We start from the raw sequence: 27,223 nt of genomic DNA, 5'->3' as shown, positions 1-27,223 counted from the left end.
ACTTACTCTCCGTCTCAAAGATGGCTAATAGCAATGAGTGCTCCCAAAGACTAACAAGACAAGCGATACTGTAATTGAAACTGAGGAAACGGCAGATATGACACTGAATCACTTTGTATCGGTCTTCGGAATGGAGGAAGAGGAAAAACTACCAAGGAACCGAGGAAGCCACGACTCTGCGCAGATCTGGTGACATCCCTCCTTTCATATTCAGTACGGAAAAAAGAGACGTGAACGGGATGTAGGCGCCAGAATATAAAAGATGCCATGAGCCTATTTGAAAAAAGAGCAGGGGAGTTCTTCCTGCTTCCTGGTCAATGTTTATCCTTCAATCAACGTCACAAAGACACATTCTCCGCTCATTATGACGTTGCTGGTTGTGGGAGTTTGCTGAGCGGTGATTGGCTGCCGTGCTTCCTACATCACAAAAATGACGACACTTCACATAGTTCTTCATCGGCTGGTAAGTGATTTGAGACGCCCGCTGGTCGGGAAAGTCTCTACATAAATGCAAATCTGTCTTTCTTTAATTATCTTAAATCCCAGTCCTCTGGTTAATGACCCTCGTCAGTGGAAACAGTTTCTCCCTCTCTGCTCTCTCAAGCCGCCCGCCCCCACCACCCCATCCATTCCATAACTTTCAACAGCTCCATGAAATCTCTGTTTAACCTCCTTTGACCCGAAGAGAACAATCGCGGCCTTTATAATCTCTCTATAAAACTGAATTTCCTCACCTCTGGACATGATGCAAGGTGGAAAATTGCAATGAGATTTTAGAAAATATTGCCAGCTGGCAGTTGGGAAGATGGAAAAGAAACCAAAGCAGAAAACCCAGTCTCCAGCTTTGCGAATCTTTCGAAACTCTTTGGGAACCGGGATCAGAGGAGAATGAAGGGTGAACTGTCCGACTGACCGTTCAAGGTACCGTTCCCTTCTTTAAGACACTGGAACATTGACTCGGACGTTATCATTGAAATTAACTGATCTGAGACATTGAAAGGATTCTCCTTACTGCACATCAGCAATTTAAACCGAATATTGGTTTCGGGACAATCAGAACACTTGGTAACTGACAAGGCACCAAAAAGCTCGAAGGGAGATGGCACCGGCTGTAGGAGAGCTGGTTCCTGGTGACATGATTGTGGCTGCGGTGGGTGCGATCAGACTGTTTCCATGCATCCAAATGAATGCCTCACCCTTTATTTTGGAAAAGTAAAACTCGGAGAGAACAATTATTAGTCTGATAGCTGTAATCTAAAGCTTTAAATAGATATCTTACAACCTTTTGGTGCGTCCGTCTCTGTGGCGCAATTGGTCAGCGCGTTTGGCTGTTTATCGAAAGATTGGTAGTTCATGACCACCCAGCAACCAACTTTTCACTGTTTTTCAGCCCATCATATTCATCACCCTACATCTCTGGGTTGCCAAGGCGCATATTGGCTTCAAGCAAATAATCCACTATCGAGGCTCGCTCTTCTGGTATTCAGTGATCCCACAAGAACAGTTGCTTTCTTATGAATATATATTTCAAATGTAAAGAGAAAATGATTAGGCCCACCATGCACTTATATCTAACCCATTAGAAAGATATGAAGTTATGACATTCAAACAACCCCATCAGTGATTCTCTCTTCCTCAGCTCCACAGTGAGTGGGACAGGGAAAAGCAGAAAAGCAGCAATATTCCGGCCCCACACTCTCCAATCACCCGCTGCCAGCAGAAAGCAGCAACAGCAGCTTCAATCAGCGGGTTTCTGCCCATCCCTGGGATGCAAGATACTCCAACCCGGGCTAAACCTTCCAATACACCGAGCACAGGCTCAGGGAAAGGCAGGTAAATTATATCCCGTTCACTAAGCCTCCGAGCAGCATTTACAGAATACCCGAGTGAGGGAGTCACAAATAAAAACACCAACAACTTTCTAAAACAAAAACAAAAATAGCTGGAAAAACTCAGCAGGTCTGACAGCATCTGCGGAGGGGAACACAGTTAACGTTTTGAGTCCGAATGACTCTTCATCAGAACTTTCTAAAAAAAACAACTTTCTAAATCTTTTCACTGTGAAATTCCGTCTCTTTATTTAGAAACTGACAGTTGTGAATCTGAAAATGAGAACCATGGGATTTGTGTTACCGACTGACTAGTTTTCCATTGTTTGTCCATCAGGTTTCCAACTCAATTTCTGTTGGAGATTGAAGCGAATCTGATTTCAAAATGAGGTCACAAAGCAGGTAAATATTAAATCCAGGAACACAACCTGAGGAAAATAGATCACAATGTCTGGAAGGAGGTGCAGCCAAGAAATTGAAGCTGTGAATGATGTTACTGATGATTGATGGGAAAGCATTGGACCCTTCGGCTTCTGGTTGTCAATTCCTTTCTCTACCATTGCATTCAGACAGTTATCTCGCTGTGATGTTTTCCCTTCCCACACTCGGAGCAGGTGAATGGCCTCTCCCCAGTGTGAACTTGCTGGTGTTTCAGCAGGGTAGATGTACGAGTGAATCCCTTCCCACACATTGAGCAGGTGAATGGCCTCTCCCCGGTCTGACTGCATTGGTGAATTTCCAACTCAGATGGGTGGCTCAATCCTTCCTCACATTCCCCACATTTCCACAGGTTCTACCCAGTGTAACCGCACTTGTATTTCAACAGGCCAGATGATCCCCTCAATCCTCATCCACACACAGAACACGTGTACGCTTTCTCCCCACTGTGAATGGTACTTTCTTCTTCAATGTTCAAAGTCCGATGATAAATTGGGTAACTCCATCAGATCCTGGTATGAAGTTCGTTTCAGTTTCCTGATTGTAAATCCTCCCCTTCTAATACGCTATGAAACTGATTTAAAACAAAAAAAATGAAGTGATAGAGAGCCCACAAAAACACAAGGGCAGGTTGTGAAATTGAACTGAAAATTTGTGAATTTGTAGGACCGACACTGGGGAAAAATGACATTGAAAGTTGCTGGATTGCCCTAACAGATCAACTGGTACATTAATGTTCATCAGGGAACCTGCCACCCAGTCTGGGCCTACACAAGACTCTGGCCTCTATGGAGGAGAGAGAAAGAGAGGGAGAGATAAAGATAGAGATAGTGAGAGAGATAAAGATAAAGATAGTGTGTGAGAGAGAGAGAGACACAGAGAGAGAGAGAATGAGATGGTGAAATGCAGTGAGAGAGGGAGAGAGAGATGAGATGGTGAAATGCAGAGAGAGGGAGAGAGAGATGAGATGGTGAAATGCAGAGAGAGAGAGTGAGAGAGACCCAGCATCCATAGCCTTTTGGGGAGATTGGTCCTGATTTCCACCACGTTTGTCTGAACACGTTGTTCCTGATTTCACTCCAGATTCTATTGGCTTGATTCTGCCTCCTTGTTCTGGATTCCCCAGCAGAGCAAATATTTTCCTTGTATCTCCCCTCACAAGCACAGTGATCATTTTAAATACCAGCATCGTATCACCACTGAAACTTCAATATTCAATGAAATACAGACCAATTTTATGCAGCCTGCTCACCTTGAAGTGCAGCAGCATTGACCTTAATGACCTGGAGGAGCTTTCTCCCAATTGTTCAGAATGGCGACAACTTTTCCATCAAGCTGCATCACACTTTGAGTCACAACATGTTAATGATGAGGCAGAGCAGTAGCAGAGAAAGAAAGAAATGGAAGCAAATGATGCGCTCCAGTTCCCAATACTTCATGGATGTCCTGCCCCATGAGTCCAAAGATCTGCAGGTCAAGAATCAGTCTGTTCAGTCACAAGAAGACCCATGGCAGAAACTCACCACCTGAAGTAGAAGTCATCCTAGAATCGGGAGACTGCTGACAAAGTATTAACCAATGACCAAATAAATAACACAGGCACCAGGGTACTGAGAGAATACATGTAGCTGAACAGGTCGTTTTACTGAATTCTGACCACAGAAAGCTCACTCCAGTGAAAGCAGGCTGAACATGAAGATAAGGCAGAAACAAAAGTAAATATGATAGACCAAGAGTAAACATAATGCAAACTGAATTAAAAGGAACATTAGAGATTCACAATAAATAAGCAATAATAAGCAGAGACGTTTCGTTGTAAGATAATGAAAATACTGGGCAAAGATAGGAATAGTTTGATTCTGAGGGGATGAGGAGAGGCTTGATAGAGGATAGAGAAGGGTGTGATTTCTGCAGCTACTGTAGTTCTGCACTCTCACATGAAGGAGGTGGTTAGATGATGTAAGTGCCATCATTAAGCTGCAAAGTAAAATCAATACGTCATTTAAACAATTAAGTGGATTTAGAAAAGGGACCCTGTCAGATCAATGGAGCTTGAGAGATTTAGGGTTATTAATAAAAAAAAGAACATTGCCGCCTCTGAGTCAGAAACCCCTCTGCAGGCAGTCCTGGTGATTGGAGACGGCTCTCGAGCTCATTCTGGGTTGATATCAGGCAGGATAGGTCCGTCCAGCGAGTTGTGAGAGCTCAACAAACTCTTCCGGTTGAAGCCGGACCAGCAAATCGGCTGGAATTGAATGATTCCAGATAAGAAAGGAGCTTTGAACAGCCTGTGACTTCTTCCATGAATCACACTGTTCTCCAAGGGATGAGTTCAAAGAGAAACAATCGCTACACTCTGTCATTTCCTGAAATAATCCCTGCTGTCTGTCCTGAATGAATCCATTTCACGATCAAATGTTGAAATGTTTGCTCCTCGCCCACAGGGTTTCATCTGTTTAAAGCCATAAACAGAAAGGTCCAGTTTTCTCCTGGAGTTTGAGACAAATCAGCTTTCAAAATGATGCAGATTTTCAGCCAATGAGGGAGATCCGGGCTCAGCCTCGCTCCTCGTTCAATCTGATTGGTTGGCGGACCTCCAGTCCCGCCCCCTTTTCCTAATGGCCTGGAACAGCCGTCTGTTGAAGGGTCATGTGGACTCGAAACGTCGGCTCTTTTCTTCTCCACCGATGCTGCCAGACCTGCTGAGTTTTTCCAAGTAATTCTGTTTTTGTTTACAATATTTGAACCGGCTGCAGCTGCTCGGGCCATTACCCGAGACAGGGCCGGGTTAACGGCCGCCACCTTTATCGGGGAAAATGTGCAGCCGGGGCGCCTCCGGAGACAATGAGGGATTTATGGGCTCAGCCCCGCCCCTCGTTCACTCCGACTGGAGGACCAGCCGTTCTCGTTCGGTCCTCCAGCTCCATCCCCTCTTCCCATTGGTCATTCCCTCCCGTCAATCACTCCCCGGGCATTGTGAGCTGGAGTAACCGTTATGAATAATTATCAGCTCCTGGTTTGCAGCTGCGGGGCTTCTCCCTCCCGGGAACAGGCCCAGGTTAACGGCCGCCATCCTGGCTCAGCGAGTGGAGGATGGTTCACATCAGAGGATGGGGGAGGGGGGGACAAGAAATAAGAGGTTACACTTTGGGCTCAAATCAATGAGGATCTGATCTGTGGGAAGGAAGGAAACCCTGGGAGGTGGGCGGGGAGGATTCAGAAACACCCGCTGGAGGCCCCAAACCCCCAATAAGACTCATTGATTTTATTGTCAGTCTGCAGACAGGAGCTGGAGAACTGAACCCAGGCAGAGGAGAGGGAGGGAGAAAACTGGGAGTGGAGGAAAGAAATGGTGGAGATGGTGAGATGGGTTTGGATTTCAGCCCAGGGAGGAGGGAGAGTGTGTGGGACGGGGATTTACAGCTTTGGGAGAACAAACTCCCAATAAGTACCTGCAGGTCCCGCGTTTGCAGTTAAAAACTTTGTGCGGCCATCTTGGTGAAGCAACAAAGAGTGGGCGGGGCTACAGGGTTCCTGTGACCAGGAGAGAAAATGATTGATTCATTGATTCTATGCTCACTCTGCACGGAGGGGTTTGGGAACTGAACTCAGCCAGAGTAGAGGGAGATAACTGGGAGCAGAGCAAAGAATGGTGGAAATGATGTGATGGGTTTGGCAGGGTGAGCAACTCTCACAGAGATAATTAAGGGACGGCCTGCCATGGGGTCCATATGTGTGTGTTGAGGGAGGCTGTTGAGTGGGGTGCTGCCAGAGCTGTGAGGGTGGGTGGGGATGAGGTTTGGCTGCCAGAACAGTTTGAATAAGGTTCAATGTAGGTCCAATTTATGGGACAAACATCATCCTTGCACTTTGCAGCCTGGGACAGTTAACTCAAATAAGGGACAATCCCATAAAATACTGAACAGTTGGTAACCCTGGGTTTGGATTCCAGCAAAGGGAGAAGGAAAGTGTGTGACATGAGAATTTACTGCTTTGCAGGAACACGTGAGGAAAACATGCTTTCTAGAAACTAGAATTTTCTGTTCTGAATGTCTATCCTGTCTTGACAGTGCTGATGTTTGTAAACTCCTTTTACAGGATATTTGAAAGGGAGGATCTACTGACTTGGAATCGGCCAACCTGGAGAATCACAAGGTCAAGAAACCATGGAAGTGTGGGGACTGCGGGAAGGCATTCAGATCTCCATCCCAGCTGGAAAGTCATCAACGCAGTCACACTGGGGAGAGACCGTTCACCTGCTCCATGTGTGGGAAGGGATTTAATCGATCATTCAACCTACTCACACACCAGCGAATTCACACTGGGGAGCGACCATTCATCTGCTCTGTGTGTATGAAGGGATTCAGCAGTTCATCTCACCTCCTGAAACACAAGCGTGGTCACACTGGGGAAAGGCCGTTCACCTGCTCCATGTGTGGGAAGAGGTTCACTAATGCATCTGACCTTCTGACACACCAGCGAGTTCACACCTGGGAGAGGCCGTTCACCTGCTCCATGTGTGGGAAGAGATTCACTCAATCACAAAACCTAATGAGACACCAACGAGTTCACAAATAACTTCTGGAGGTGGATTCTCTTGTTATTGCAGTTGGTAATCACATCCAGGTCTGAACCATGTTCATTTGGACAGTTTGCATTTGTTTCTGCTGCTGTTAATAACCCCTATAACTGGCTGGAGCTAACTGTTCAGGAATTTGTCCCTCAAGTTCAGAGGAGATGAATTGATCAGCCAGAGTCTAACTGAATGGCAGAGCAGGCTCGAAGGGCTGAATGACCTACTCCAGTTGATAAAAGATGATCAGATAGGTGTGATCTCATTGTTATCGAACAATATGCAATGAGAGAGATCAAGGAGTCCATTTGGCCCTCAGATCATTTAACTGTGGACTGTGACTTGGAGTTGATGAAGCATCTGTCAGGCTGTGTTTATACTACATTCCTAGCCCATCTAACAAGGCACATCTCATACTGAGCCAGAGGATCTGCTGCTTACAACCACTGGGATGTTACACCACGGAATTGACCACTTACCTTGGCAAAATAGGTGTATTTCAATTTTTGGATGGAAATGATGGCACTGTTCTGGGGACCAAATTGGAGACACAAGCACAGAGGTGTGGGGAATCTACCCACTAGTGTGGGGATTGTTAACACAGCTGTGAAGGGATTTGGAATTTTTTACTGTGGCTAAGGTGCTATATACAACATGCTGTAGTTACTGTTGACTGGGGTGACATTCAATTCCCTGTTAACTCATGGGTACATTCACAATGCAGAAAGGCTGTTCACCAGCTGCATGTGGAAAGGGATTCACTCAGCCATCCTTCTTACTGACACACCAGTGCAGTCACGTGAGAGGGAGTCCATTCAGATACTTCATGTGTGTGAAGTGATTTACTCAGTTTTCCCACCTGTAAACATTCCAGATTTAAATTTTCAAAGGACTTGTTGCACAATGGGTACATTCCGGCTGGTGAGAGGCCGTATAAATGTGTGTGTGGAAGAAGATTCATTCATGCATGCTACTTGGTGACACATCAGTAGGCTCACATTTGACCATAGGGAGTTATCGATGTTGTTATTCACATCCAGGAGAGCACTATGACAGAGGACCCATGCACTAACTTTCTGAAACATAATCACAGAATGTTACGGTGCAAAAGGAAGCCATTCAGCCGTCGCGTCTGCAGAGCTCTCCAAATAAGCATTCTCCTGCCTTTTCCCTGCACCCTCACACATTGTTTCTATTCAAATAATCATCTACTGCCCTCCTGAATACCTCAATTGAACCTGCCTCCACTACACTTCTAGACAGTGCATTCCAGACTTGAACCACTCGCTGTGTGAAAAAGTTTTTTCTCACGTCACATTTGCTTCTTTTGCAAATCACGTTAAATCTGTGCCCTCTCATTCTCGATCCTTTTACAAGTGGGAAAAGTTTCTCCCTATCAATTCTATCCAGCCCCCTCATGATTTTGAACATCTCTATCAAATATCCTCTTACCCTTCTCCTCTCCAAGTAGAGCTGTCCCAACCTCTATCTTCATAACTGAAGTTTCTCATCCCTGGAACCATTCTCGTAAACCTCTTCTGCACACTCTCCAATGCGTTCACATCCTTCCTGTGGTGCCCAGAACTGTACACAGTACTTCAGCTGAGATCTAAATAATGTCATTTATAAGCTCAGCATAACCTACTTGCTCTTGTAGTCTATGCCCCTATTGATAAAGCCCAGGATACTGTATGCTTTATTAACTGCTCTCTCCACCTGTCCTGTCACCTTAATGATTTATGCACATATACACCCAAATCCCTCTGCTCCTGCACCCCTTGAACAATTGCATCTTTATTTCATATTTTCTTTCCATGTTCTTCCTACCAAAATGCCACATCCAGTCGTGAATGATGGTGGACAATTAAACAACTCACTGGAGGAGGAGGTTCCACAAATATCTCCATCCTCAATGATGCAGGAGCCAAGAACATCAATACAATAGATTAGGCTGAAGCATTTGCTACAATCTTCAGCCAGAAGTGCCGAGTGGATGATCTATCTCGGCCTCCTCCGAAGGTCCCAAGCATTACAAATGCCAGCCTTTAGCCAATTCGATTCATTCCATGTGATCTCAAGGCACGAGATACTACAAAGGCTATAGGCCCTCTCAACATTCCGGCAATAGTACTGAAGACTTGTGCTACAGAACCTGCCGCGCCTCTAACCAAGCTGCTCCAGTACAGCTACAACACAGGCATCTACCCAGCTATGTGGAAAATTGCCCAGGTATGTCCTGTGCACAAAAAGCAGGACAGGTCCAACCTGGACAGTTACTGCCCCATCAGCCTACTCTCGATCATCAATAAAGTAATTGCGGAGGGGGGGGGGTCATCAACTGTGCTATCAAGCGGCACTTGCTTGGCAATAACCTACTCATTGACGTCCAGTTTGGGTTCCACCAGGGCCACTCAGCTCCTGACCTCATTACAGCCTTAGTTCAAACATGGACAAGAGAGCTGAACTCCCGAGGTGAAGTGAGAGTGATTGCCCTTGACATCAAGGCCGCATTTGACCGAGTGTAGCATCAAGGAGCCCTAGCAAAACTGAAGTCAATGGGAATCATGAGGAAAACTCTCCGCTGGTTGGAGTCATAGCTAGTACAAAGGAAGATGGTTGTGGTTGTTGGAGGTCAGTCGTCTCAGCTCCAGGACATCACTGCAGGAGTTCCTTAAGGTAGTGCCCTCAGCCCAACCATCTTCAGCTGCTTCATCAATGGACCTTCCCTCCATCATAAAGTCAGAAGTAGGGATGTTCGCTGATGTTTGCACGATGTTCCACGACTCTTTGGATACTGAAGCAGTCCATGTCCAAATGCAACAAGACCTGGACAATATCCAGGCTTAGGCTGACAAGTGGCAAGTAACTTCATGTCACACAAGTGCCAGGTAATTACCACCTCCAACAAGAGATAATCCAACTATTTCCCCTTGATGTTCAACGGCATTACCATCATTGAATCCCCCACTATCAACATTCTGCGGGTTACCATTGACCAGAAACTGAACTGGACTAGCCATATAAATGCTGTGGCTACAAGAGCAGTGCAGAGGCCAGGAATCATGCGAGGAGTAACTCACCTCCCGACTCCCCAAAGCCTGTCCACCATCTAAAAGGTACAAGTCAGGAGTGTGATGGAATACTCCCCACTTGCGTAGATGAGTGCAGCTCCCACAACACTCAAGAAGCTTGACACTGTCCAGGACAAAGCAGCCTGCTTGATTGGCATCACATCCACAAACATTCATTCCCTCCACCACCAACACACAGTAGCAGTAGTGTGTACCATCTACAAGATGCATTGCAGGAATGCTCCTTTAACAGCACCTTACAAACCCACAACCACTACCATCTAGAAGGACAAGGGCAGCAGATAGATGGGAACACCACTAGTTGAAAGTTCCCCTCCAAGTCACTCACCATCTTGACTTGGAAATATATCACCATTCCTTCACTTTCGCTGGTTCAAGATCCTGGAACTCCCTTCCTAACAGCACAGTGGGTGTCCCTACATCACATGAAGTGCAGCGGTTCAAGAAGGTAGCTTACCACCACCTTCTGAAGAGCAACTAGGGATGGGCAATAAATGATGGCCCAGCCAGCGAAGCCCACATCTCGTGAATGAATAAAAACAAAAATCACCTCACACTTCTCCACAACGAACATCATCTGCCACCTATCTGTCCACTCCACAAACTTGCCTCCATCCTTTTGAAGTTCAACATTGTGCTTCTCAAAGTTTATAATGCTTCCAAGTTTCCTATCATCCCTCATCTTCGAGATTATCCGAATTCTTTGGCTGCAATTCTAATCGAATGAAAACGATATTTCGAGTTTATTAAAAGATTGATATTTAATGGTGATGCTATTCCCCAGCATTCCCCGGGGCCCAGAATGTGCCCTATCTTCACGACAGGAGACACCGCACGGGGCGGGGCTGTGACTGGAGCATGCGCAGTTTGATTGTTGAAAATGGACGCCCGCATTTCAATTCGATGAAGATCAGGTGAGAAACGTCAAGGGAGGAGCGGAGCCGGCGGGCGGGCGGAGAGGAATGCAACCCGTGTGGGGGGAGGTGGCGGCGGGAAGGCTTCTTAAATACCCTGTTTAAGCTTCAGACCTCGCATAACAAACTCCCAGTCCCGCCTTTATACCCAGCGGGCGGCAGCTCCGAGCTCCTGCAAGACCCGGGTTTATGTGGGGAGGGCAATGTGCAGCTGGGCGCATGCGCGGTCACCTGTCAGCAGGAGAGAATGTTGTAAATTTCTATCCTGGGGTCATAGAGGTCGACAGCACAGAAAAAGGCCCTTAGGCCCATCGAGTCTGCGCGGGTGAAACAAGTACCTAATTCTAATCCCATTTTCCAGCAGGAGGCCCATGGCCTTGTATGCCATGGCATCGCAAGTGCACATCCAAATTAAATGTTATGAGGGTATCTGCCTCTACCACCCTTTCAGGCAGTGAATTCCAGACTCCCACTACCCTCTGGGTGAAAAAATCCTTCCTCAAATCCCCTCTAATCCTCCTTCCCCTTACCTTAAATCTATGCCCCCTGGTTATTGATCCCTCCATCAAGGGGAAAAGTCCCTTCCTGTCTACCCTATCTCTGCCCCACATAACTTTATACACCTCAATCATGTCCTCCCTCAATCTCCTCTGCTCCAGGGAAAATAACCCCAGTCTATCCAATCTCTCCTCATAACTAAAACTCTCCAGCCCAGGCAACATCCTGGTAAATCTCCTCTGCACTCTGTCTAGTGCAATCACATCCTTCCTATAATTCGGATTCCAGAATTAAAGGCAACACTCTAACTGGCCAGACCAGCATTTTATACCGTTCCAACATAACCTCCCTGCTCTTATATTCTATGCCTCGGCTAATAAAGGAAAGTATCCCATATGCCTTATCTACCTGTTCAGCTACCTTATGGGACCAGTGGACGTGCACACCAAGGTCCCCCTGATCCTCGGTACTTCCCAGGGTGCTACCATTCATCATGTATTCCCGTGCCTTGTTTGTCCTATACCAAGTGCATCACCTCAAACTTATCTGGATTAAATTCCATTTGCCACTGACCAGCCTGACTATATCCTCCTGCAATCTAAGGTTATCCTCCTCACTATGTACCACCCCACCAATTTTCGTGTCATCCATGAACTTACTGATCAATTCTCCTACATTCAAGTCTAAATCGTTTATATATACAGCAAACAGCAAGAGACCCAACACTGATCCCTGTGGAACCCCGCTGGACACAGGCATTCAGTCACAAAAACACCCCTCGACCATCACCCTCTGCTTCCTGCCACTCAACCAATTCTGGATCCAATTTGCCAAATTGCCCTGGATCCCATGGGCTCTTATCTTCATTATCAGTCTCTCATGTGGGCCCTTATCAAAAGCCTTGCTGAAGTCCAAGTAGACTACGTCAAATGCATTGCCCTCATCTGCACACCTGGTCACCTCTTCAAAAAATTTCAATCAAATTGGCCAGACATGACCTCCCCAAAACAAAACCATGCTGACTGTTCTTGTTTAATCCCTGCCTCTCCAAGTGTAGATTAATTCCATCCCCCAGAATTGCTTCCAATAGTTCCCCCACCACTAAGGTTAGACTGACTAGCCTGTAGTTCCCTGGTTTATCCCTTCCTGCATTCTTGAATGACGGGACCACATTGGCTGTCCTCCAGTCCTCTGGCACCTCTCCTGTGGCCAGACTTGCCTCACTGACTGACAGGAATGGATTTTGGAAATTCCTTTTACAGGGGGTTAGAAGGGGAGGATTTACAGAAGGGAAACTAAAATGTTTTCCTGATGGGATCTTCTACAGGAATTGTGTTGGTGAGCGGTCATAAAAGGGCAAATGATATTAAATCCAGAAAAGTGCGAGGTAATGCATTTGGGGAAAGCAAACAAAGCAATGGAATACTCAATAAACAGGAGGATATTGAGAGGGCTGAAGGAAGTGAGAGACCTTGGACTGCAAGTCCACTGGTCCCTGAAGGTGGCAGGACAGATTTACAAAAATGTTGCCAGGGCCGGAAAATTGCAGCTATGAAGAAAGATTGGATCGGCTAGGGTTGTTTTCCTTAGAACAGAGGAGGCTGAGGGGTGACGTAATTGAGGTACACAAAATTATGAGGGGCCCAGATAGCGTAGACAGTAAAGGCTTGTTTTCCCTAGCTGAGAGGTCAATTACCATGGTCCATAGATTTAACGTGATTTGGTAGGAAGATTAGAGGGGACTTAAGGAAAAATCTCTTCACCCAGTGTGTGGTGGGTGTTTGGAATTCACTGCCTGGTTTGACGGTGGAGGCAGAAACCCTCAACTCATTTAAAAGGTACCTGGGTCTGCATCCGAAGTGCTGTAACCTGCAAGGCTACGGACCATGTACAGGAAGGTGGGATTAGAATGGGTGGCTAGTTTTTTATTTTTCGGCCTGCATAGATACGATGGGCTGAATGGCCTCTTTCTGTGCCATACCTTTTCTGTAGTTCCATGAATTGTTTCTGAACCGCCTCACTATCCCATTAATATAAATAGACTGTAGGTTGCTGTGAGTGTCAGACTATATTGTGTCTCCTCATTCTTCCCCCTTCTCCCACTCCGAGTTCCAGGCTGGAGGCTCCTGCGGCTCGATGTGTAGCTTTGGTGGGAATGTGGGACAGTTCTTGGGCCCAAAGATCCTGGAGTGTTGTAGGGCTGGAGGAGATTATAGAGATTGGGGGAGGGGAGGCCATGGAGAGATTTTAAAACAAGGATCAGCATTTTAAAATTGAGGTGCTGCTGAACCAGGAGCCAATGTGGGTCAGCAAGCATGGGATGGTAGGCGAATGGGACTTGGTGTGAGTGAGGACATAGACAACAGAGTTTTGGAGGATCTCACGTTTACTGAAGGTAGAATTTGGGAGGCCGGTCGGGATTGTGTTAGAATAATCAAGTTTAAAGTTAACAGTTTGATGGATGTAAGTTTCTGAAGCAGATGAGCTGAAGCAGGGGCAAAGTCAGGCGATGTTACTGAGGTGGAAATGGGCAGTCTTAGTGATAGTGCAGATTTGTGGTCAGAAGCTCACCTTCTGGTCAAATATGACATTGAGGTTGCAAACAACGTGCTTTAACTTCACACAGTTTGTGTACCATCTACAAGATGCACTGCAGCAACTCACCAAGGCTCCTTCGACAGCACCTTACAAAGCTGAGACCTCTGCCATCTAGAAGGACAAGGGCTGCGGATAGATAGTAACACCACCACCTGGAAGATCCCCCCCAAGCCACACACCATCCTGACTTGGAAATATATCGTCGTTCCTTCACTGTCGCTGGGTCAAAATCCTGGAACTCGACCTCCCTAACAGCACTGTGTGCGTACCGACACCACATAGACTGCAGCGGTTCAAGAAGGCTAAAAGGTTAGTTAAGGAAAAAGTGGGACCTATCAGAGATGAAGATGGAAACTTGTGTGTAGATGCAGAGGCTGTGGGAAGGGTTTTGAATGAATATTTTGTCTCCATGTTTACAAAGGAAAGGGAGGATGGAAATATAGTAGTCCAGGAGGAACACTGCGAGATATTGGACTGGATAATCATAAAGAGAGAGGAAGTACTCGAAGGGTTGAAACTCTTGAAAGTTGATAAGTCACCAGGGCCAGATGGATTGTTTCCAAGGCTGCTGAAGGAAGTCAGGGAGGAGATAGCACATGCTCTGAGGATGATTTTCCAATCTTCACTAGATACAGGGGAGGTACCGGAGGACTGGAGAAATGCAAACGTAGTTCCATTGTTTAAAAAGGGATCAAAGGAAATGCCAAACAATTATAGGCCAGTTCGTCTTACATCGGTGGTGAGCAAATTAGCAGGTTCAATCCTGAGAGATAGGATTAACTGTCATGTGGAAAGGCATGGGCTAGTCAGGGATGGTCAGCATGGATTTGTTAAAGAAAGGTCTTGCCTCACAAATTTGATTGAATTCTTTGAGGAAGTGACAAGAAGGGTTGATGAAGGTAATGCAGTGGATGTTGTGTACATGGATTTTAGCAAGGCATTTGACAAGGTCCCACATGGCAGATTGGTCAGGAAAGTAAAAGCCCATGGGATTCAGGGTAATGTTGCAAACTGGATAAAAGGTTGGCTTTGTAACAGGAAACAAAGGGTAATGTTCGATGGATGCCCTTACGAATGGAAAGTTGTCTCAAGTGGTGTTCCACAGGGCTCAGTGTTGGGACCCTTGCTGTTTGTGTTATATATTAACGATTTGGACGTGAACGTGGCGGGGATGATTGGGAAATTTGCAGATGACACAAAGATTGGCGGAGTAGTGGATAGTGTAGAGGATAGCCATAATCTCTAAAACAATATAGATGGGTTGGTGGAGTGGGCGGTAAAGTGGCAGATGGATTTTAACATAGATAAGTGGGAGGTCATACATTTAGGGAGGTCAAACAGTTACAAGGATTACACAATAAATGGGAATATACTGAGAGGGGTAGATGAAGTGAGAGATCTTGGCGTGCAAGTACACAGGTCCCTGAAGGCAGCAGTTCAAGTAGACAAGGTCGTAAAGAAGGCATATGGAATGCTCTCCTTCATTGGCAGAGGTATATAATATAAAAGTAAGGATATAATGTTGGAATTGTATAAAACACTGGAGAGGCCACAACTGGAGTGTTGTGTGCAGTTCTGGTCACCACATTATGGGAAGGACATAATAGCTCTGCAGAGAGTGCAGAGGAGGTTTACAAGAATGTTGCCAGGGTTAGAAAAGTGTAACTATGAGGAGAGATTGGATAGATTGGGGTTATTTTCCTTAGAACAAAGAAGGCTGAGAGGTGACTTGATTGAGGTGTACAAAATTATGAGGGGAATAGATAGAGTGGACAGGATAAAATTGTTTCCCTTGGTAGAGAATTCTAGATCCAGGGGACGTAGATTCAAGATAAGTGGCAGAAGGTGTAGGGGGGAACATGAGGAAGAACTTTTTCACGCAGAGGGTAGTGGGTGTCTGGAATTCGCTGCCCAAGTTGGTGGTTGAGGCAGAAACTTTAAACTCCTTTAAAAAGTACCTGGATCTGCACCTAAAGTGCTGTAAGCTGCAGGGCTATAGACCGGGAGCAGGAAGGTGGGATTAGAAAGGGTACCTGGGTGTCCTCGGGCTGGCATGGACAAGATGGGCCAAATGGCCTCCTTCTGTGCTGTAACTTTTCTATAGTTCTATGGGTATAATGATGGCAGATTTGAAGGAAAGATGGACAGTACTTGAGAGAGAAAACTGTCGACATATTCAGTGAAAATGGGGAAGTTGAGTGATCAGTAGTTTAGTGGGTGTAGGGTCAATAGAGCAAGAGATGAATTTCATGGACAAGATGAGCTCTGAGAGGGCATGAGGGGAGATGGAAGGGAAACTACAGAAAGATGTGAGTTCAGGGCTCAGGTATTGGGGAACTTTAGGGAGGGCGAGTGGAAAGGAGGGAAGCAGCAGAGGCAGCTCATCCGATTGTCTCAATCTTAGTGACAAAGAAGCTCCATGAGACCCTCACACCAGTTGTTGGGGGTGAGGATGGAGGGAGAGCATTTCAAAAGGAATGAACTTGTGTTAGAGATATTAAAAAGGTTCAACACATTGTGCCTTTTAACACACAACTAATTTATTTGATATTTATCCAGAATATTCGCCCCCCTAAATGGTCTGTAGTTTATTAACATCAGCAGAAACAGATCCCAATGAACATGGTTCAGTCCTGGATGTGATTAACAGCAAAATCCCACCACTTTAGTTACTTGTGAACTCGCTGGTGTGTCAGCAGGTTGGATGAGGTAGTGAATCCTTTCCCACACTGAGGGCAGGTGAATGGCCTCTCCCCAGTGTGAATTCGTTGGTGTGTCAGCAGGTGGGATGGATGAATAAATGCCTTCCCACACTGAGGGCAAGTGAACGGCCTCTCCCCAGTGTGAATTCGGTGGTGTGCCAGCAGGTTGGATGAGGTAGTGAATCTCTTCCCACACTGAGGGCAGGTGAATGGCCTCTCCCCAGTGTGAATTTGCTGGTGTGTCAGCAGGCTAGATAACTGAGTGAATCCCTTCCCACACTGGGGGCAGGTGAATGGCTTCTCCCCAGTGTGAACTCGCTGGTGTCTCAGCAGGCTAGATAACTGAGTGAATCCCTTCCCACACTGGGGGCAGGTGAATGGCTTCTCCCCAGTGTGAACTCGCTGGTGTCTCAGCAGGTAGGATGAGGCAGTGAATCCCTTCCCACACTCAGAGCAGATGAAAGGTCTCTCCCCTGTGTGAACTTGCTGGTGTGTCAGCAGGTGGGATGACTGAGTGAATCCCTTCTCACACTGGGGGCAGGTGAATGGCCTCTCCCCAGTGTGAACTCGTTGGTGTGCCAGCAGGTTGGATGAGGTAGTGAATCTCTTCCCACACTGAGGGCAGGTGAATGGCCTCTCCCCAGTGTGAATTTGCTGGTGTGTCAGCAGGCTAGATAACTGAGTGAATCCCTTCCCACACTGGGGGCAGGTGAATGGCTTCTCCCCAGTGTGAACTCGCTGGTGTCTCAGCAGGTAGGATGAGGCAGTGAATCCCTTCCCACACTCAGAGCAGATGAAAGGTCTCTCCCCTGTGTGAACTTGCTGGTGTGTCAGCAGGTGGGATGACTGAGTGAATCCCTTCCCACACTGAGGGCAGGTGAATGGCCTCTCCCCAGTGTGAATTCGCTGGTGTACAGTGAGTTGAGATGATCGCCTGAACCCAGTACCGCAGTGAGAGCATTTAAATGGTCTCTCGTCAGTGTGAACACGTTGATGGGACATCAGCTCGCAGGAACTTTTAAAGCACTTCCCACAGTCTGGGCATTTAAAAGGTCTCTCTTCACTGTGAACTCGCTGGTGGCTCAGCAGGTAGCTTGAAAGAGTAAATCCCTTCCCACACGTTGAGCAGGTGAACGGCCTCTCCCCAGTGTGACTGCGCCGATGCTCTTCCAGCTCTGACGGGAATCTGAATCCCTTCCCACAGTCCCCACATTTCCATGGTTTCTCCCCGATGTGGCTGCACTTGTGTCTTGACAGGCCAGATGATCGGTTGAAGCCTCGTCCACACACAGGACACATGCACGATTTCTCTCCACTGTGAACGGTACTTTCTCCTTCCATGTTCAAAATCAAATGATATTCAGGGCGAATGTCAGATTCTGCTGTGATGTTTTGTTTCTGTTTCCCGACTGCAAATCCTCCCCTTCTAATACCCTGTGAAATTGATTTAAAACAGAAAAAAAGGTGTGAGAGAGAATCCACAAAAACACAAATGCAGGTTGTGAAATTGAGCTGCATGAATCTGGTAATTTGTGGGGCCGGCACCAGGGAAAAGTGACCATGAAAACTGCCGGATTGTCATAAAAACCCAACTGGTTCACTAATGTCCTTCAGGGAATGGAACCTGCCACCTGGTCTGGGTCTACACAAGACTCTGGCCTCCATGGGATGAAAGAGAGAGGTGGGAGGTGCAGGGGGTGAAGATGTGTTTAATACATCTTCAGCTCAACCAGAACTTTGGCAGAATATCCCAAACCCTCAACATCCACTACCTAGAAGTATGAAAGTAACACGTGTCAATGAACACCATCACCTCCAACTCACACACTGTCCTAACTTGTCTGACATCCAGTACTGGATGAGCAGAAAGTTCCTCCATTTAAATGTTGGGAAGATGAAAGCCATTGTCTCCACTCCCTAACCACCGACTCCATCCCTCTTGCAGCTCTCTGAGGCTGAACCAACCTATTCACAATCTTGTTGTCAAATTTCAGCCCAAGCTGAGCTACTGACTACAAATCACTAAAACCACCCATTTCCACCTCAGTAACATCGCCCAGCTGTGCCACTGCCTCAGAGCACAGCCCGGTCCCCACAGTGGCGCTCTGGGTTCCTGTTCTCATTGATAGGGGACTTTCTGACCCACAGGGAATTCTGGATAAACCAGCCGCCATCGAGACCAATCAGTGAACAGCCATTTTTTTCCCCCAGTTGGTAAATTGGAAGATCCATGGCAAGGGGAATATTGGACAGGAAGCACAATGAGAGGTTCGGACACTTTATTAAATACTTACAGCAGAAGCACATTAATCTGATCGGAGATCACTTCCTCACGAGCAGCCAGCGGTGTGAAGCCTCCTGAGATTCCGGTCCCTCAGTATCTGTGGATGGAAACCATCCTGGTACCTTGTCTATCTTTCAATACAGACAGCTTATCCAATATCTCATCAATTTTAAACCCTTCAAGGGTCTCAACTATCTCCTTTTTCATCAGGACCTGTGCAATGTATTTTTCTTTGGTAAAGGCAGGTGCAAATTGTTAGTTTAATACCTCAGCTATGCCCCTTGCCTCTATGTGTAAATCCCCTTTGTGGTCCCTAATCAGCCCCACCCATACCTTTATCACCCTTTACCTAGTTGTATGCCTACAGAAGACATTTTAATTTTTAAGTTACCTGCCAATCTCTTTTCATACTCTCTCTTTGCTTCTCTTAATTGCTTTTCCAATTCTGCTTTGAACTTTTTTTATTCAGCTTGGTTCTATTTTACACCTGACATCTGCAAGAAGCACATTTTTTCTTCTTCATCTTAATCTCTGTCGTTTTTGTCATCGTGAGAGCTCTGGACTTCTTGCCCCTATCTTTTGCCTTGTGGGAATAAACCTTGACTGTGTCTAAACTACCTCTTTTTCAAAGGCTGCCAATTTTTCAATTCCAGTTTCACCTGCCAACCTTTGATTCTAACTTAACTGGGTCAGATCCATTCTTACCCCACTGAAATTGGCTTTCCCCCAGTTCATTATTCTCATACTTACCTGAAACCTTTGCCTACAGACAAACTGTTTCACTTCCACATTCAAACTTTGATGATATTCAGGTCCTGATTAATCGAGTGACTCTGTCAGATGTTGATGTGATGTTTGGATTGAGTTTCCCGTCTGTCAATCCTCCACTTCCAGTGCCCTGTAAGTTTACAATAACCGTCACTATAAATCCAGGATAGAAACTGAGAAGGGACAAACATTTCTTTTGATTTGAGTTTGCTGTGTGTAAATCTTCCCCTTCTAATCCCCTGTAAAAGGAGTTTCCAAAATCCGTCCCTGTCAGTCCAGGATAGAAATACACAATATCATCTCCTCCTGCTGACAGGGACAGGGATGATCGCGCATGCGCCCTGCTGCACAAGATGGCGGCCGTTAACCCGGGTCTCTCACCTAGGGACACGGATCGGGGGAACTGCCGCCCACAGATACCAGCGAGGAACCGGTAGCTTGTTATTCTGGCTTCAGAACGGCTCAAGGTGTTTACGAAACCTGCCCGTCCACCGGCCGGCTGCATCTCTCCCTCAATTCAGCCCTTTATCTTACCGGCTGCGGACCTGACAAACAGGCAGCTTTCTTTCGCCCTCACTCACACTGCGCATGCTCCAAACTCGAGGCGGGACTGCACCTGCGCTCTGATGTCCAGCTCCAGCAGCCACACTGCACATGCAAACGTCACAATGTCCAGGTGATTGACGGCAGCTCCGGACCAATGGTGGATGGGGGCGGGACTGCAGGATCAAGGGGGTACGGTTGGCCCTCCAACCAATCGGAGTGAATGAGGGGCGGGGTTGAGCGCGGATCTCGCTCATTGGCTGAAACTCTGCATCATTTTGAAAACAGATTTGTCTCAAACTCCAGGAGAAAGCTGGACTTTTCTGTTTGTGGCTTTAAACAGATGAAACCCTGTGGGTGTGGAGCAAACATTTCAACATTTGTTTCTGAAATTTGGGAACATGGTGAAACGAGGCACAAAATTAAAGGAATAACTGGGCAGACAGGGAATGTCACCACAACAAGGGAGTCCTTGGTTTCAATAAATGAGCAGGCAGGAGGGTTTAGGACACCATGGTCCTGCCAAGAGGGAGGTGTCAGCTGTGGCTCAGTTCATAGCACCCTCGCCTTTGAATCAGAGCGTTGTGGGTTCATGTCCCACTCCCGGAAAACCAAGAACTGTGATTGTACTCGAAAGAGTTGCAATCTGTGACTGTTGATAATTCGAAAGAGTTTCCTGGGGGAAAAAAAAAAAAAGTCAAGAACTGTGAATGTACTCGAAAGAGTTGACAGCTTACCATGGTCCTGCCAAGGCAAGGTCGGGATGGAAGGGCGATAACCAATCGCAATCCAAATCCATACCGTGGGTTACCTATCACTGTCCGAGTCACGGTGAACCACAGCGAAGGAGGATCACCTATGGATCGGGGCTTCTTCACCAGGAGGATCCTGTTGAAGGTGTGCGGCTTCCAAGCTACGGAGATCTTCACCCTGCATGAAACGAGGCACAAACTTAAAGGAATAACTGGGCAGACAGGGAATGTCACCACAACAAGGGAGTCCTTGGTTTCAATAAATGAGCAGGCAGGAGGGTTTAGGACACCATGGTCCTGCCAAGGCAAGGTCGGGATGGAAGGGCGATAACCAATCGCAATCCAAATCCATACCGTGGGTTACCTATCACCGTCCGAGTCACGGTGAACCACAGCGAAGGAGGATCACCTATGGATCGGGGCTTCTTCACCAGGAGGATCCTGTTGAAGGCGTGCGGCTTCCAAGCTACGGAGATCTTCACCCTGCATGACTCCCGCAAAGGCGGTTATTTTGACGTGACGTTCAAGCGGGTGGCAGACTGCGTCCGGCTCCTGAGGGTGTTCGAGGAGAAGAGAGACCTGCCGGAGATGAAGATCCTGACGGCGGAGCCGCACTTTTCTCTGCCGTTGCAACGGGAACGTGAGGTGATGGTGCATGTGTACAACCCCTTCGTCCCTGTCGCCGACGTGGTCACCTTCCTCACCAGGTACTTCGATAAGGTGGGGAGCGGCACCGAGATTCGAGACGACTTGGGGATCTGGACAGGCAAACGCCTGTTTAAGGTCACGCTAAAGACCGATGGTAAGGGAGCCATTTTCCACCCTCCCTCCAGTTTCGCTATCGGGGGAAACCGGGGCTACCTGGTCTACGCTGGGCAACCCAAGCATTGTCGCTCATGCGGCAAGGCTGGTCATGTGGCGGCCAACTGCAGCGCCTCCCTCTGCAAGATCTGCAAACAGGAAGGGCACCAGACAAAAGACTGCAAACAGGCCAAGTGCTGCAACCTGTGTGGCGAGGCAAGTCACCTCTACAGGACCTGCCCCAAACGCTGCCGTACTTACGCACAGGCAGCCAAAGCCGACCAGGGGGAAGCAGAAGAAATGTTTCGTGTCACTCCAACCACCAAGGCCCCCAGGGAGCTCAACGGGACAAAGGAGGACACAGAGAGAGACAAGGTGGAGAAAGAGATCGAGGCAACAGAGAGCCAATCAACAGCACTACCCCCTGAACCTCCCAGTCCTCAGGACAGCGAATCAATGGAGGAGGAGGCAGCAGTGGAAAAGCAGCAGGGGGAGTGGCGGACGGTGAAGAACAAGAAAAGTAAGAGGGAACGAAGAAGAAGCAAAGGCGTTTCCCAGAGAAGCGGCAAGAGGCGTCTCCCATCCGACACGGATGACAAGGGCAGCAGCTCTTCGGATGATGAAGTGCCAGAGCGGCACCGACAGAAGAGGCGGCAAAGCTCCAGGGCGTTGGAGGACGAGACACCCGAGCTCCAGAAAATTGGAGACAACAAGGAGACCAGCGCCCCCCAACTTTGCCTGCAACCTGAGGAGGCCAGTGCACCACAGCCCCTGGAATCTGGGAGCAGTGAGGCAATCATCGCACCCCAGCTCCAGGAAGCCGGGAACAGCAACACCCCAGAGGGGGTGAGTTTTGGAGAACCTTCTCCAGCAAAGGTCATCTCAAAACCCGCTCTCGACGTGAACCTCCAGATGCCACTGGAGCAGAACACGGCCAAGGAGATCTACCTCAGCCCATCCAAAGTGAAGGAATTTGAGCTCACTATGGGTATGAAGGAGCAGACTAAAGGTCTGGGACTCTCAGAGACAGTGGGTTTGGTAGGAGAATAAATGCTTTAAAATGGGTTTAAAGATTGTATCCATAAATGTGCGTAGCATTAAATCTACTACGCGATGTGTTGCGACCTTGGACTACCTAGCCAAGGTCAAAGCTGACCTGTTGTTTCTGCAGGAGTGTGCGATACCGCACCTCAGCTCCTACAGGCAATGGTCACGATGGTGGTCTCACGGGCCATCGATCTGGTCGGGCGGAAACGACTCTCGTTCCTCCGGCCTGGGTATTCTGCTGCGGGGAGGCAACTTCACCGTCTCCGAGGTCAAGGAGGTGGTGGGCGGGCGACTCCTCGTAGCAGACGTAGTGTACAAGAACGCTCCACTCCGGTTAATTAACGTGTATGGCCCGGCACAAGGGGCTGAGCGGCTGGAGGTTTTTCAGCAGCTCCCACTGCTGCTGGCGACCTCCAGGCCGGTCATTCTGGGCGGGGACTTCAACTGCATCATCGATGCGGCTGGACGATCCGGCAGGGCCGGAAGCAGATTGGACGCTACGTCCAGATCCCTGATGGAAACAGTTAAGGATGCCAAGCTGCACGACGTCTTCAGCAACCCTGCAGACGGAGCGCAGCGTAGATACACCTGGTCGCGGCCAGACGGGTCCATTCGTTCCAGGATAGACTTCCTGTTTGTGTCCCGTGCATTCACAGTCAGATCCACCGAGGTCAAGCCGGTGTTCTTCTCTGACCACTGCCTCCTACTGGCGGACTGCCACTTGGAGAAGGACCTGAGGGTGGGCAGGGGGGCATGGAAGCTAAATGTGCAACTGCTGACCCCAGAGAACATTGAGGAGCTCAAGAGGGATTACAAAGGTTGGAGAACCGTGAAACCCCTCTTTGAGTCCCTGACACACTGGTGGGAAGCGATCAAGGGAAGCATCAAGAGGTTTTTCATCCTCAAAGGCACCCAGAAAGCTAGAAAGGAACAGAGGGAAATGTCCCGACTCCAGAAAAAGATGCAGAATCTGCTCCGGCTGCAGTCGATGGGGGTCGATGTCAAGGAGGAGCTCCAAGAGGTGAAGGGCCAGCAAGCCTCGCACTTTGCCTCGGAGGCCTCCAAGATCATTTTCCGTTCCAGGGTCCGCTCCGTGGAGCAGGATGAGACGTGCTCACGTTTCTTCTTCCAAAAGGTACACAGAGAGCGCTCTGTGATCAGCAGCCTGAAGGAAGAAGACGGCTCAGTAAAGTCATCACGGTCCGACATTCTGAGGATCAGCAAATCCTTTTATGCCGGACTGTATGACGTGAAGCCCACGGACAGCACGGCCTCCCAGTCCTTCCTGTCCTCTATCACGGAGGTCTTAGACCACAGTACGCGGGAGAGCCTAGACAAACCGCTAACTCCTGATGAACTGACTAAGGCCCTCGAGTCCTTCGAGAAGAGTAAAACCCCCGGAAGCGACGGCTTGCCGGCGGAGTTGTATTCGGCTCTGTGGGACTTGATCGGCCCAGACCTGCTAGGGGTGTACGAGAGTATGCTCCTGGCCGGTAGTATGTCAGAATCCATGAGGAAAGGCATCATCACCCTCATCTACAAGCACAAGGGGGAAAGGGAGGAAATTAGAAATTGGCGACCCATTTCACTGTTGAATATGGACTATAAGATTCTGTCCAAGGTCATCGCCAATCGGGTCAAATCCGCTCTGGAATTGGTGATTCACCCTGACCAGACCTGCTCTGTGCCAGGCAGGAAGATCTCTGACAGCCTGGCGCTGCTCAGGGATACGATTGCCTATGTACAGGACAGGGGTGTGGATACCTGCCTCATCAGCTTGGATCAGGAGAAGGCCTTTGACAGAATATCGCACACCTACATGGGGGATGTGCTCTCCAAAATGTGGTTTGGGGAGGGAATTCGAAATTGGATCCAACTGCTCTACACTAACATCAGCAGCGCAGTCTCAATCAATGGGTGGGAAACAGATAGCTTTCCGATTAAATCTGGAGTCAGGCAGGGCTGTCCTCTCTCGCCTGTCCTTTTCGTGTGTTGCATAGAACCCTTTGCCGAGTCCATCAGGAAGGATCCGGGCATAAGAGGAGTGACGATCCCAGGCAGTGGAGGCACTCAGGTAAAAGCCTCCCTGTACATGGACGACGTCGCCGTCTTCTGCTCGGACCCGCTGTCGGTGCGCAGACTGATGCACATCTGCGACCAGTTCGAACTGGCCTCGGGAGCCAAGGTAAATCGGGGGAAGAGCGAGGCCATGTTCTTTGGGAACTGGGCTGACCGATCCTTTTTCCCCTTCACTGTCAGGGCTGACGGCCTGAAGGTGCTGGGGATATGGTTCGGAGGGACCGGGGCATGCGTTAGAAACTGGAAGGAGCGAGTGGCTATGGTGAAAAGGAAACTGGGCATGTGGGAGCGACGCTCCCTCTCCATTGCGGGTAAGAACCTGGTCATCAGGTGTGAGGTACTCTCGCTGTTGCTGTACGTGGCGCAGGTCTGGCCCATTCCAGACTCCTGCGCGACGGCGATCACTCGAGCCATCTTCCGCTTTATCTGGAGGTCGAAAATGGATCGTGTCCGCAGGGACGCGATGTACAAGCCTCTAGATAAAGGGGGAAAAAACGTGCCCAACATCGCCCTCATACTGATGGCCACCTTTGTGTGTGGCTGCATCAAGCGGTGCGTAGACCCTCAGTACGCAAACACCAAATGTCACTACGTGCTGAGGTTCTACCTGTCCCCGGTGTTGCGAAGGATGGGTCTGGCCACGCTGCCGCGGAACGCTCCAAGTAGTTGGACCGTGCCATACCACCTGTCCCTGGTGGAAAAATTTATGCAGAAAAACACCTTTGACCACAAGTCCATCAGGCAGTGGTCAGCACGTAACGTCCTAGAGGCCCTGAGGGAAAAGGAGAGGGTGGACCCTGTGGGATGGTTCCCCGAGCAGACTGTCAAAGTCATTTGGCAGAACGCCTCATCGCCAGAACTTTCCAACAAGCACCAAGACGTAGCTTGGCTGGTGGTGAGAAAGGCCCTCCCCGTCAGATCCTTCCTACACGCCAGGAGGCTCACCCCCTCTGCACGTTGCCCTCGAGGTGGCTGTGGTGGGGAAGAGACCGTTGTTCACCTCCTTGTGGATTGTGCCTTTGCAAAGAAAGTCTGGAGAGAGATGCAGTGGTTACTGTCGAGGTTCATCCCGAGCAGCTCTGTGACACAGGACTCTGTGCTCTACGGGCTGTTCCCAGGGACACACACCGAGACAAACATCAACTGCAGCTGGAGGATCATCAACTCGGTGAAAGACGCGCTTTGGTCTGCCCGAAACTTGTTGGTCTTCCAGCACAAAGAGTTGTCCCCGACCGATTGTTGCGGACTGGCACAATCCAAAGTCCAGGACTACGTGCTGAGGGACGCACTAAAGCTTGGGGCAGCTGCCGCAAAGGCGCAATGGGGAAGGGTCGCTGTCTAAGACCTTTCTACCACAGCGCACCGAGAGACTGGGAACTGTTTAGAGCCCCTCGGGCTGTACAGATCAAAATGAAAGGCTGTAAATGATTGTAATATTGTTTGTACTGATGCACCTGGTGATACATTTTGTAAAAGTTTAACCTGGATTGTACCCTTGTAATGTTGTTTTTGAAATGGTTTTGAATGTGATTGAAGATTTTTATGAATAAAGTATATTTTTACAAAAAAAAAGGTTGTTCTCCCAGGACGAGGCTATCCCATTGCACTTCGGGTGTGCTGATGCCTGCGATGTCCCCAAATGCGGGATACTCGACTGCAAAATTTGTGGTAGTGGGGGACTGCGTTCTCGCTCTCCCCTGGTTTACAATTCAAAAAATAGACTTCAACTTATTTGTTTAATGAGGTTCTTTGTTATATCTTATCCAATGTAAACAATTTGGGCCACAAAATACTCTTTCGAAATCTAGACTCTTTTGTTTTCCCTCCCGCAACTATCCAACCCCCATTCTTTTCCTCCCTGCGATTATCAACAGGCGATTATTCCATCTCCGCATCATTTTATCGCTGCCATTTCTTTTGCGGCCGCCAAATTCCACGCGCCATTTTTAACCCCGTATTTGCCCACTCCAATATTCTCTCTCAAACCCCCATATAATACCCAACCCACCATCAAAACAGTCCCTGCACTCCTTCCAGCACCACCCTCCACCTCCCAACCCACCCCGTATCTCTCTGGACTTCGTTATAATATCATCATTCATATACATTCACCATTTAAAACATGCAACTGCGAACCCTCACTATTTCAAACATGTGCAAGTACCCTGTCCCCATGTACATTCTAATTACCCCCCTCCGAAATCAACAGCAGCCTCCCACCCCCTCTGTATAATCTCCCACTTCAACAGCTCCCTCTGTGATTTCTACCTTCTCAAACTCCTGCCCCCCTCTCCCCATGTGTAAA

The 27,223-nt window shown here is 48.2% G+C and overlaps 1 protein-coding gene and 1 non-coding gene across 2 annotated transcripts; one reads left to right on the top strand and one right to left on the bottom strand.

Annotated features, from left to right (window-relative positions):
• Positions 1–16,467: 16,467 nt before the first annotated feature.
• Positions 16,468–18,818, bottom strand: LOC144697761 (uncharacterized). Its single transcript, XM_078569764.1, has 2 exons — positions 18,687–18,818; positions 16,468–17,886 (listed from the first exon to the last, which is right to left on the bottom strand). Exons 1-2 carry the CDS (start codon positions 18,816–18,818, stop codon positions 16,612–16,614), a joined length of 1,407 nt encoding a protein of 468 aa, XP_078425890.1. The 3' UTR covers positions 16,468–16,611.
• A 7,634-nt stretch (positions 18,819–26,452) lies between these two features.
• On the top strand, positions 26,453–26,618 carry LOC144698585 (U1 spliceosomal RNA). The gene has a single exon (XR_013580533.1). It is a non-coding gene; the product is annotated as a U1 spliceosomal RNA (small nuclear RNA).
• Positions 26,619–27,223: the final 605 nt, after the last annotated feature.

This window comes from Cetorhinus maximus, chromosome 23, assembly GCF_964194155.1.
Source record: "Cetorhinus maximus chromosome 23, sCetMax3.hap1.1, whole genome shotgun sequence".
In the NCBI taxonomy this organism is placed as follows: domain Eukaryota; kingdom Metazoa; phylum Chordata; class Chondrichthyes; order Lamniformes; family Cetorhinidae; genus Cetorhinus; species Cetorhinus maximus.
Note: the sequence above shows the minus strand (reverse complement) of the source record. Positions and strands in the feature narration are given on the sequence as shown.

What these genes read in the sequence shown, in the direction of transcription:
- LOC144697761 (XM_078569764.1), bottom strand. Translation starts at nt 18,818, where the DNA reads ATGGCGGCTGGTTTATCCAGAATTCCCTGTGGGTCAGAAAGTCCCCTA. An exon ending in AGCTGGGCGATGTTACTGAG is followed by an intron (nt 17,887 to 18,686) that starts GTGGAAATGGGT and finishes TCAAGACACAAG; the next exon opens with TGCAGCCACATCGGGGAGAA.